Source organism: Sapajus apella, unplaced genomic scaffold, assembly GCF_009761245.1.
Source record: "Sapajus apella isolate SASKATOON/1434 unplaced genomic scaffold, GSC_monkey_1.0 scaffold17, whole genome shotgun sequence".
Classification (NCBI taxonomy): domain Eukaryota; kingdom Metazoa; phylum Chordata; class Mammalia; order Primates; family Cebidae; genus Sapajus; species Sapajus apella.
This window is the reverse complement of record NW_022436957.1, coordinates 12,342,127-12,355,320: the sequence shown is the minus strand read 5'-3', so window position 1 is coordinate 12,355,320 and position 13,194 is coordinate 12,342,127. Positions and strand designations below refer to the sequence as shown.

At 39.1% G+C, this 13,194-nt stretch overlaps 1 protein-coding gene across 6 annotated transcripts in view; it reads left to right on the top strand.

Annotated features, from left to right (window-relative positions):
* CTPS2 (CTP synthase 2) overlaps positions 1-13,194 on the top strand; it is a 222,903-nt gene that overhangs the window by 127,648 nt on the left and 82,061 nt on the right. The window contains exon 17 of one of the 6 annotated variants that reach the window (XM_032285987.1): positions 8,422-10,815. The exons of the other annotated variants lie outside the window; for them this stretch is intronic. Within the exon in view, the coding sequence (XP_032141878.1) occupies positions 8,422-8,455 (34 nt within the window). The 3' untranslated portion in view covers positions 8,456-10,815. Of the gene's footprint in view, positions 1-8,421; positions 10,816-13,194 lie in introns of those variants that run through there. 6 annotated transcript variants of the gene reach the window in all.

Below are 13,194 nucleotides of genomic sequence, written 5' to 3'. Positions count from 1 at the left end.
GCATGGTGGCCCCCAAGGACATGAGGGAAGGACAAGGACAGAGAGGGAAGCCCAAGGTTAGGCCTAGTCGAGCAGAGGGCTCAGAGGAGCTTGACTGTAGTTAAGTCAAGGAGAGTCTTCGTCAGCAGATCTGCCACTTGCTCGTGACAGAATCCCTGGGTATAATTCACAGAGCACAAGAATATATATTAAAATCTTAAAGCATCTAACCTTTGGTTATGTATATTTTTGTGTTTGAGGCGAAACCAGTATAAAATGGCCATATATGAGGCCTGCTATTGGACTCGGTATTTTTTTTTTTTTTTTTTTGAGACAGGGTCTTGCTCTGTCCCCAGGCTGGAGTGCAGTGGTGTGATCTAGGCTAACTACAACCTCAACCCCCTGGGCTCAAGCGATCTCAGTCTCCCAAGTAGCTGGGACTACAGGTGCATGCCACCATACTTGGCTAATTTTTTAAGGTTTTGTAGAAGCGGGGGTCTCACCGTGTTGCCCAGGCTAGTCTGAATAGCATTCTTTAAGAGACAAAAGACATGGATTAATTGAGTTTGCTGTTATAGCATCTACCACTCTCTACCCAAGACCATTGTAGGGGAAATTTACTTGGCAGGTTCTTTCATAGTCCCCTTAAGAAGGTCTGCAAGTAATGAGTACTTTCTCCATTCAAAGGAGAAGCATTTGACAGCAACATCTACTGATTGCCAGTGTTTTACTTCTGTGTTTCATCCTTGATTTGGGCATAGTTTAGAAAAAGCCAGACTTTTTGGCAAGCTTCAGATGGAAGCTACCGTTGATGAGCAAATTTGGCCCTTCTCATCTCCAACTAAAGAAAATGGAGGTATTTAACAAAGAAATATTGAGATACATGAATCATTGAGTTCATCAACAAACCTTTTTTTGAGTCAACTTTGCCAATAGTGTGCTAGACAGTGAGATACAAAGGTGACTTAGACCCCTGTGTTCAGAGAGTTCTGTCTTATGCTCAGGGCAGATAAGGAGAGATTCACATATTAGAGACATCTGAATCTTTCAAGAGTGCTTCAGTATGGCCAAGCGTGGTGGCTCATGCCTGTAATCCTAGCACTTTGGGAGGATTAGGCAGGAAGATCTCTTGAGCCCAGGAGTTTGACACTAGCTTGGGCAACATATGGAGACTCTGTCTCTACAAAAAAAAAAATTAAAAAATTAGCTGGCCATGGTGGCGCATGCCTGTAGTCCCAGCTACTTCAGAGGCTGAAGTGGGAGGATAGCTTGTACCTGGGAGGTTGAGGCTATAGTGAGCTGTGATTCACCACTGCACTGAAGCCTGGGCAACAGAGCAAGATTCTGTCTCAAAAAAAAAAAAAAAAAAAAGAGTATTTCAATAGAGGGATAGAATAATGACTCAGCATTGGCATCTTACTGGGAAAGCGATCATGTGGGTGTCAGGCTTTCAATATTACTGAGAAAAGCTGTGTAGCTTTTCACATACATGTGGGCATGCACAAGAATGATTTGCTCCAACCTAGGATATAGATGGGTAGACTTGTGGAATTGTGATGTGGTTTATGAAAGGATGCTATAAAAACAATTGTGGCATTTTCAGCATTTATTAAATTTGTAAATTGCACAAGAACCCCTTTCCATGGCTCTCCTGATTCCTGACTACTTCTAGCTTGATAATAAATAATTGTATATTAGTGTAATTCTTTTCTAAGCTAAAAGAGAATAATGGTAACCTAGGAAGCCTGCAGCAGGTGGGGAGTCCCTAATGTTAATGACCCAATCAAAGTTCTTTTAGTATGTCAGCTAACAAGGCAAACCATAATTATAGATTAGAAAATCACTCAAGTGTATATGTAAATGATGCCTTTCTTAATTTAGAAGTGATATTTGACATTTATTGGAAGTTTGTTTTACATTTGGTATATAGTCCAGGTCTATTGATCTCAAGAAAGAGGACATTCTCTCTGGTATGCCAGACCATGTGGCTGGCCCCACAGAAGTAGGGAGCCTGGTGTCTGCTATGGACTGAATGTGTGTATCCCCTCCCAAATGCATGTGTTGAATCCTAATCCCCAATGTGATGGCATTTGGAGGTGGGGTCTTTGAGAGGTAATTAGGTCATGAGGATGGAGCCCTTATGATGTCATTAGTGCCTCCATAAGAAGAGATACAAGAGAGATGACCACTTTCTGCCATGTGAGGACACAGGGGGAAGGTGGCTATCTGCAAACCAGAAAGACAGCCTTCACCAGAAACCAGATCTGCTGGCACCTTGATCTTGAACTTCCCAGCCTCCAGGACTGAGAGAAATAAATTTCTATTGTTTAAGCTATCCATCCTATGATATTTTTGTTACAGCAGTCCAAACTAACACAGTATCCAGAACATATCCTTAGTAACACTATGAAGTACATATGTATAATGTTATTTCTCTTTATTGATTAGGGGAATATGAGGGAAAGAATAACTTCACATCTTGCTGGGTTACATCTTGCAAACCTGGAATTCACCAAGGATCTGCTAGCCAAAGCCCACTTCGTGGAGAAGTGATATCTTTTTATTTAAGAGAGATGGGCTTAGTCCTCAAACAGGATACCACTGGCCCAGAGAGGAGCAAATTGCCTGGCCACAGTGGCTGCCCTGGAAAACTACTGAAGTGATTTAGATAAAAGTCAGCTTCCAATATCACAGCGTCTTGTTGATCCAAGTGTGGTAGTATATTTCTGAGTCTGTTTTCTCTTCATTTAATCTGAAATCATACAATATGGATTGGCTGGTTTTGAAATGGCAATTATTTGCTGTTGGTATCTTTCTGGTCTTATAGAAACAGCCTAGCTTAAACTGAATTCTGGTTCCAGGCAGAAATAAGAATTCAGAAAGAGCATCATAGGAAAAACAATATGTAATTTAGAATACCACTTAGAAATACAGCATAAGTCAGATAAATACTTAAGATAATTTTTGGTTCGTTTTGTCCTGTTTTCTTGACTTCCTCAATTACAGCTTTACTCTTATGGCCCTCAGGAAGGCAGCCATGAAAGCACTTCAGGGGTTAAACTACTTAGAATTTAAGCCGTAGGAATAGGTTTATTGTGAAGGCAAAACTGCTGTTGGTGGCATTCCATAGCTGTGAGATAGTGCAGAATGCTTACAAATTAACAACCCAATCAAGGAAATTTATTTATTGTCCAAACCTGAGGGTACTTTTAGCAATAACTCTTTTGATGTAAAAAGTGAAGGAGGTGAATATCATGTACACTCATTAAATAACTGAAATGTCTGTTTTTTTTTTTTCATAAGGCATCTTTTTTCCCCCTAAAACACACCTGGAAGTGACCTCATTATGCAAGGCAGCAAATCTGGCTGCAGGACACTTTTAAAGCCCCTTTACCATAGCTTATTTAACCTTAAGAACTCCTATTTTATCATAGTAAATAAAAACAAAGTGGGAAAACTATAAATCATTTATATGTAACATAGCTATATAAAAAGTAGCAGAAATATAACTCACCTGTATGTAAAATAGCTATGTGAAATAACTTTAAAAAGTATTCCATTGAGAAAACATTAGGAATATTAACAATGGTTATCTTTGAGTGTTGGGGAACATGAGTGAATTTTTTTTTGCTTGTCTAAATTTCTTTTTTTTAAGAATCATCCAGAATAAGTTCAGTGAAATATTTAACTTGTGTTATTTATTTAATTAAAAAAAATGTCTCTGACACAGAGAACTTGGTTCATCATGCATTTGCATTCACAGCTCACTATCCTCTGTGGTCAGTGTAAGCCTCCTGTTTTTCTTTCTGTATTCTCCCCACTCCCCTACCAGGCTCCTTTTTTTTTTTTTTTTTTTTTAAGGTGGAATCTCGCTCTGTCACCCAGGCTGGAGTGCAGTGGCGCGATCTCGGCTCACTGCAGCCTCCACCTTCTGGGTTCAAGCAATTCTCCTGTCTCAGCCTCCTGAGTAGCTGAGACTGCAGGCACACACCACCATGCCTGGCCAATTTTGTGTATTTTTAGTAGAGACAGGATTTCACCACGTTGGCCAGACTGGTCTCAAACTCCTGACCTCAGGTGATCCACCCGCCTCGGCCTCCAAAGTGCTGGGATTACAGGGGTGAGCCACCACGCCTGGCCCCATGCTCTTTTTCTTTTTTTTTTTTTGAGACAGTCTTGCTTTGTCACCCAGGCTCTAGTGCAATGGTCTAACAGCTCACTGCAGCCTTGAACTCCTAGGCTTAAGTGATCCTCCGACCTCAGCCTCCCAAGTAGTTGGGACTCCAGGTGTGCACCACCATGCTGGGCCAGTTTTTAAATTTTTTGTAGAGACAAGTTCTCACTGTTGCCTAGGCTGGTCTCAAACTCCTGGCTTCAAGTAATTCTCCTTCCTTGGCATCCCAAAGTGTTTGGATTACAGATGTGAGCCACTGTGCCTGGCCCTCACCATGTTCTTGAAAAGATATATGTCCCTGAAATATTGACAGTGTTGTTTTGTGCACATATTTATGTTCTATTTAACGAAATGGCACTGATTCTTATTATATGCTTTACTATTATCATTCAACACACATTTTAAGTCTACCCCATTTCTATGTGTACTTTTAGCTCATTGCTTTGGGGTGCTGCATAGCATTCTTTAGTCTAGACCCATCACCTTTTACTTATGTGTTTTGTGAGCTGCTTCCACCTTCCTGCTACCACAAACAAAGACTATCCTTGAACACATGCCCTAACGGAGCTATGTGTGAGTTTCTTTGGGATACACATATCCCGCAGTGGAGTTGCTGGGCCATGGAAATAGGCACATTTAATTTAGCCAAGACCAGCCAGTTGCTTTTCTGGAAAGTGGTTGCACCAGCCTGTCTATGTGAGCAGGGTCCCAGGTCCCCATGTATTTGACAAGCATTATCCACCTTCCTAGTTTTTGCCCACCTAATGGGTGCAAAGTGGTATATCAGTGTTGTTTTAATCGACATTTCTGATTGCTGGTGATGTTAGCCATTCTGATTTCTACCTTTGTGCACTGCTTCCTCTTAACCTTTGTTTTTTTCCTCTTTGACTTCCAGACTTTAAAATGTATATATATATATATATGTACTTAATAGTCTTATTGAGATATACTTCACATACCATACAATTCACCCACTTAAAAAGCATTAGTTTTTAGTATGTTAAGAATGTTGTGCAACCGTCACCACAATCAATTTAAGAACATTTTTGGCCAGGCGCAGTGGCTCACACCTGTAATCTCAACACTTTGGGAGGTCAAGGTGGGAGGATTGCTTGATCCCAGGAGTTCAAGACAAACCTGGGCAACATAGATCCTGTCTATGAAAACACAAACAAAAGCAAAAACAAAACCAAAACATTTTCATCAGCCCCCAAAGAAACACCATACCCATTAGTAGTCACTCCCCATTTGCCCCAGTCCTCCTAGTTCTAGGCAGCTGTTTTCTGTCTCTATAATAGATTTTTCTATTCTGGATACTTCAATAAATGAAAATATACCATATGTGGTCTTTGTGATTGGATTCTTAGCATAAAGTTCTTTTGAGAGGGAAGAATTGAACTAGGAGTTTTAACTTTATAAAGTATTTATAATTGCTAGATCCTGAGACTACAAATAGAAATATGTATAATAGATATTGGTTTTCTAGACAATATAATTGGCAAAAAATGACAAAAAAGAGAAAAGAAAACAAATAAGTTGTAGAAAATATCTATGATATTAAGGCAAACAAAAAGATTAAGTCACAGTAATGTATAGTATTAGCCCAAATATATTTGCATAAAACAAAGGCAGGACTGATGTAAAAGAAAATGTCATTAGTGTTTATAGTTGCAGAGTAAGATTAATTTATTTTTCTTCAAAATTTCCATAGTGAACCTGTGTTTTTTCAACAAGGAAATAATCTAAAGTGATAATAAAATGATGAAAATATAAAGTTAAAACCCATCTTAAAAAGTAACCGATCTTTCTCAGCTATAGTGCTAGTTTTTTTTAAAGTAACAAACCTTATTACTGTGGAAACTTTACATTACACAAAAATAAAATCAATGTACAATGAAACCTCAACTCAGCCATTCTTGTTTTATATATGCAGATGTTTCTCAAAGTTGAGTGTGCATCAGAATTATCTGGAGGTTCTGTTAAAATAGAGATTGCAGGGCCCCACCCTCAGATTTTCTGATTTTATGGATCTGGGTTGGGGCCTGAGAATTTGCATTTCTCACAAGTCCCCAGGAGATGCCTACACTTTGAGAATCACTGACTGATCTGTACCCTCACCTGCTTCTACTGCTACCTGGATTATGTGTAGGAAATCCTAGACATCATTCCATCTGTAAATATTTCAATATGTATCTCTAGGGAATAAATATAACCACCATACTCTTACTATATATTTTTAAATGCCTAGTGATTCCTTAAAATAATTGAAGAGCCAATCAGTGTTCACACTTTCCTGTCTCATAGATATGTATTTTTTTACAGTTGGCTTTTTGAACCGGGATCTATTCTAGGTTTTCTCTTGCATTTGGTTGATCTGTCTCTTAAATTTCTTTTAACTGGCTTAAAAGATTAAAATCTGTCTGAAAAATAAAGGATGAACATGGTGTGGTTCTTGCTTCTATTTCAGAGGATGAGTGCACACGTCGTGCAGGTCAGACTCTGCCAGATCATCTAATCCAACTACATTGTGAATTCACAGCTTGAGGAGGCATGTTTAGATTGGGCACTCCCTGTGACCTTGTTGATCATACAGCCCTGGGCAAAAGGTGCATGGACTGTGGTTGCTGAGGCCGTGTCTGTCTTCCGCAGCTTGATTGTTCACTTCCCTTGGAGTGTGTGAGCTTCCTCAGTGTCCTTCCAATGAATCTCTCTGCTGCCTCTGCCTTTCTTTTGTGCTTATTTTTAGCTTTGGTTTTTATTTTCCAGCAACAAAAAGAAAATGTCTATTAAGTCAGATATTTGTACCTAGTAGAGGGATTTTGCAAGCAACAGACTCTAGAATATGAAATGAGTTGTGGCAAATGGCAGAGCTCCCATTTTGCTATAATAACAAAGGGCAGAAAAACTGTGGATCAGTCTATGGCTTGTTTCCTCCTGAAACTGTATACCTTCATGTAAAAACAGAAGGATTTTTCCCAGCCTAGCCTATGTCTTTCTGCCTTTCTTGAAGTGCTTCAAGAGGGAGCACTAAGCTTTGGCTCAAGATGGTCCATCTGACAGCAGAGAATGAGACTGATGTATGGTTTCATTAAGATTTTTTTCTTCTAGATATGAAGTCTCACTATGTTGTCCAGGTGGTCTCAAACTCCTGAGCTCAAGCAATCCTCCAGCCTTAGCCTCCCAGGTATCTGGGACTACAGGTGTGAACCACCATGCCTGGCTATGGTTTTATTAAGGAAAGTATATGCCCTGGCCAATGATCGCACATGTCAAGGGCCTGTCATTCATGCTGTCTTAGAAAGTGGGCTGCTAAGGTGATATAGTGCCCAGCAGGGGAATCTACTCTCTCAGGTGGGTTGAACCTTTCTCCATGGCAAGGGAAGTAAGTAACAAGTGGACATTTACAGAAAATGGTCCAGGAAGGTCATGTTCCTTGCTTTTCCTTTTACTGAACATTTTGGTTCCCAGTCCTCACACTGTATATTGGGGTAACATTCAGCCCATATATTGCAAGATCATGAGAAGACTCATTTCATCTTGCCTGAGACATGGACATCACCAAGAGATCCTTTACTTGGGAGCTGAATGGGAGACTGGCTGTGAATTTGGATTGTCTTTAATGGAGAGGGAGTCAGTTCATTTTTGGCTGTATGTGTGATAGCTGTATTGCATTAGGTGGTAGCAGTTTAAAAATGTGTGCATGGGAATAAAGGTGTGTGTGTGTGTGTGTGTGTGTGTGTGTGTGTATGCTCAACTACCAAGGATAGACTGTGGTATATATTTATTGTTTTGTTTTCCCAGAGCAGGGAATTAATATTAGTCAGGTTTCTGCTGTGCTAAGTTACATAACAACTAACCTTCCAAATCTCAACGGCTTACAAAAGCAAACATTTATTTCTCACTTATGGGTCTGTAGGTGGTTTCAGCTTTGCAGCTTGTGGCTTCTGGCTGCAGGTTGGTTTCTGGTCTGTTCCATATATCATCAGTGGCTACCCATGGCATGTTCTTGTGGCAAATAGCAGAAATTCAGAAAAGAGGCTAAGCCAAACCTCACAAGCACAATTAAAGCTAAAGCTTTAATTTGCGGCTAAAGCAAATCACAGGACCACGCCCCAAATAAATGAGGGTTGGGATTTATTCTTGGCCCACAGCAAACCCTGGAAAAGGAGGGGAAGGAAGAGTTGAGAACAACATAATCCATTCGACTATACTCCCCCTTCTTCTGAGAAATCAACCATGTGGTTTAAATGTGTTTCCTTTCTCAATAGACTGCATCGTTATCCATTCAGTTGCTCATGTTAGCAGCCTAGGATACAAGAAAAGTTCTGGATTGGGAAGAGAGGAGCATTTGTCCAGTGTGAGATCTATTGAGAATGAGGTGAGTCTGGGATAATCAGAGAGATGAGGAGACTGTTGGCTGTACAGATCTAGAGTGAAGCCATTTTGGTTGTTAATTTTCCCACCCGAGCTCCTGTAAGTTTCATGAGTGGGGCTAATGACAAATGTTACTGGTTTCTTAGGGTCCTCTCCACTAAAGTGTCCTTATGATGTAACCCTCGTGAAGTTACTCTGGGTTCTGAATGAAGACTGGCCCTATTTGCTTTCATATGTAACTCTGTGTTATTAAATGTCAATCAAGGTTCTCTGCGTGAAATTCCAGGCAGGTTTTTATTGCTTCAGAGAAGTTCTATGACCAACGAGCATTGGCAGGTCCTGTTTTTCAGTTTCAGCTTGTTTTGGTTCACCATTTGTAAAGATTCTCCTGAAAAAGGAATTTCTGTGTTTGTGTAAATACACTTGAGTCATCATATCTTGTGCAAATTGTATTGATTAATGGTCTCTTGTTTGCTTCCTTTTGCTTATTGTATTTATAGCTCACATTACTTATAATTGTTGGACAACATAATATGGACCAGATGGCTTCATTATTCTGAGTTTCACATTTTGAATTTTAAACGTTGTGTTGGATTGCCTGTGGCCAGCTGTGTCCTGGAGGAGATGATGAGGCCAGACCATAGTTCAAAGATCTTGGGCCAGATACCATGGACATTAAGTGTTGTTGAGGTTATTAGCATTTGAGGTGTCCTCCGGTTCCCTGCTGTGGTTTCACTTGGAAGTTCTGACAGGAGAGCCAGGGAGAAAGAATGAGGATGGGGCGGGAGAGAGAGAGAGAGAGCATTGAAGACCTTCTGATCATGTGAATGTCGTATGATTGCATTGTATTTGAAAAAGTTTTTCACCCATAAGCTCATAGAACTTATTATACTTTAGACATTTTAAGTATCACTAATAATATTTAAAAATAAGAGTATCAATCAGGGTCAGCAGGAAACAGGTGTCATTCTCAAACAGGATAATAGAAAATGATTACCTAAGAAACTGTTTATAATGATATGGGTTCAGGAAAACAAGGTAAAGTGAAGTAACATTCTAGACTTGTATGGGCAAGGGGAAGGAGTGGTTACTAGGACCCAGAGAGAGTAGCTGTAGCTACAGGAAAAGGTGACTGGATCACAGGGTGCCAAGACATTTGGCCAAACATTATTCTTGGTGCATTTGTGAGAATGTGTTGTCTGGATGAGATGAACATTTGTACTGGTAGACTGAGTGAAGCAGAATCCCTCCCTAATGTGGGTGGACCTCATCTAATTAATGAAAGATCCAAAGAGAACAAAAACACTGGGTAAGAGGGTAGTCCTCCTGCTTGACTGCATGAGTTGGGACACTAGTCTTTTCTGGCCTTTGCATTTGTACTGAAACATAGGCTCTTCTTGGATCTCAAGACTGTGGCCTTTCAAGTTGGAATTTATACTATTGGCTCTCCTTGTTCTCTGGCCTTCAGAGGCAGACTGAAACTATACATTGGCTTTCCTGGATCTCCAGCTTGCTGCCTGCAGATCTTGGGAATTCTCGGCCTCTGTATTCATGTCAGCCAATTCTTTACAAGAAATCTCTCTGTCCATATATTCTATTGGTTCTGTTTTCTGGAGAACCATGACTGATACATAGGTGCTGTGGCCTTTCTAAAGGGGACATCTAGACAATGCAGGTAGAGGAGGGAGCTAGGGTAATAAATGCCTAGATCTCATTCTTCTCCCTGGTGCCTGTAATTGGCTGAACTCACCTGGAGATTATAGGCCAAGAGAGCCAGTTGATGTAGCTTTTGAAGAAGCTGGGACATACCCTAGGATAGAGAAGAATGAAAAGTGGATCTAGAGGGTACAAATGGAACCTTTCCAGATAATTAGGTTTTATAACAACTATTGTTATCACTTTCTTATATTCTTTCAGAGATATGCTATGCATACATAAGGATATATGGAGATCTTCATAGTATTCGTGATATTTCAGACTCTTCCAATATCACTTTCATGGCTGCATAACATTAAAGAACCTTTTGTTATTAAACAGTCTTACATAGAATAGATGTAACAGTTATATAATACAAAAAAAGTAATGAAAGAAACACCTGTTTACCCCTTCATCCTGTTGGAATACTACCAAAGCTTCTCAGGGTTGCTGTGAGCACATTCCCAATTGCACTTTTTTTTCCACCAAGGGTAATTGTTATTTTAAAAATTTTAATTGCTCTTTTGAAATAATAATTTCATTATCATATTTCTGCATAAATATGTATTCTCAAAGTATTGTCAAATTTTATATGATTTTGATATTTATATCATTTTGAACTGCATATAGATTGCTGAGAATCAATTTTTATATTTAACAGTGTAATTTTGAGATTCATCCAAGTTGATGTATGTTATTATTATTTTTGCAGCTGTATTTTCTTCCATTATATGTATATGCTATAATTTATTTTTCTATTTTGCTGTCAATGGACATTTGTGGTTTCTACCTTTTTATAGTACTGTTATACAATTTCCTTGCATATACATGCATGTGTTTTTCTAGGATGGATAGTTTTTCTGGTAGAAAAAAAGCCTGATGACAGAACTTATCTTCAACTTTTCAGAGATAATGCTATATTATATTCTAAACTTGTTGCAGTTTTCACTCCCACTACTAAACTGATTGATTAGACTGCATTAAAACTAAAAACGCTTGATCATGAAAACACAAACCTAATGTTACCAAAATGCAAGGGTTTCATTCTAGGTCTCGTTGCTTACTGCACAGAAAGCCAGTCATTAAGAAAATAAAAAGGCAAGGCACATAATACGAGAAAATATTTTCAATATATATATTGAACAAAGGATTGATATTCAGAGTTTCTTAGAAACCCCAAGTCAGCCAGGAAAATACAGACATCTCAATTTTTAACAATGTGCAATGGCTGGACATGACTCATTCCTGTAATCTCAGCACTTTGGGAGGCCACCGTGAAAGGATCACTTGAGCCCAGGAGTTTAAGACCAGCCTGGGCAACACAGTAGGTCTTTGTCTCCGCAAGAAAACAAAATTAGCTGGGCCTGGGGGAATACACCTGAGGTCGCAGCTACTTAGCAGGCTGGGGTAGGAGGATCGCTTGAGCCTGGAAGGCTGAGGCTACAGTGAGCTGTGATCATGCCACTGCACTTCAGCCTGGATGACAGAGTGAGACCCTATCTCGAAAAAAGTATGTTAAAGATTTGAACAGGCACTTCATAAAAGAGAATCTAAGTTGCCAAAACACATAAAAAAGGTGCTCAGCTCACTAGTTCATCAGGGAAATGCAAGGCACTACATATTCCCCAAATCCTCGCACTGGAAAAATTGACGATGCTAAGTGTTCACAATGATGTAGAGCACCAGAAACTCTTACTCTCTGCTGGTGGTAAAATGATTTAAATTGGTACATCCATACTGGAAAATTGGTAGTATCTACTAAAACTGAACCTAAGCATAGCTAAAACACGCAATTCCATTCCTCAGTATATACCCAGCAAAAATGCCTACAAAATGTTAATAACAGCACTATTAATAATAATCTAACATTAAAAGCAGCCCAAATGTCCATCAAGAGTTGTATATCCATGCAACAAAATAGATGAATCTCACAAATTTGATGAAAATTGAAAGACACCAGATATAAACAAAACTAACTGATGGCAATAGGAGTAAGAATAATTGGTTACCTTTGAGGAAGGTGATGATTTGGAGTGGACATGCTGGGGCCACCTGGCACTAATAACATTCCTTATCTTGCTCTGAGAGTGAGTACATCGGATAAATTCATTTTGTGGCAATTCTTGAGGTGTATACCTATGATTTCTGTATTTTTCAGTATTTATGTGGCACTTCAGTAAGAACTGTCATGAAAATGCCATATGTTTGGAAATTAACTAAAGTGTGTCTAAATAATCATGGGTAAAAAAGAAATTATGATGGAAATACAACTTAATGATGACAATACTTCATGTCAAAACTTGCAGGAAGCAGGTTAAACAGTACTGTAAGGAAAATTTTCAGTCTTAAATGCTTACACTGGAAAGAAAGAAAATCTTAAAAACTTGAATCAAGCATCCAAATATAGCAGTAAAACTTATTATTATTATTAATTTTAATTTTAAATTTGGGGGCACATGTGCAGATTTGTTACATAGGTAAACTCATGTCATACGGGTTTGTTATACAGAGTATTTCATCACTCAGGTATTAAGTTCAGTAACCAGTAGTTATTTTTCCTGATCCCCTACCTCCTTCCACCCTTCATCCTCCAGTAGGGCCCAGTGTGTGTTGTCCCCTCTATGCGTCTGTATATGCTCATCATTTAGCTCCCACTTACAAGTGAGAACATGTAGTATTTGGTTTTCTGTTCTTGCGTTGGTTTACTAAGGACAATGGCCTCCAGCTCCATCCATGTTCCTGCAAAGGACATGACCTCGCTCTTTTTTATGGCTGCATAGTATTCCATGGTGTATATGTACCACATTTTCTACCATTGATGGGCATTTAGGTTGATTCCATGTCTTTACTATTGTGAATAGTACTGCAATGAAAATACATGTGCATGTGTTTTTATGATAGAACAGTTTATTTGGGTGTAAAAGTATATAGAAAGCAATAATAAAAACAAAATAGAAAACAAAGATAAAATT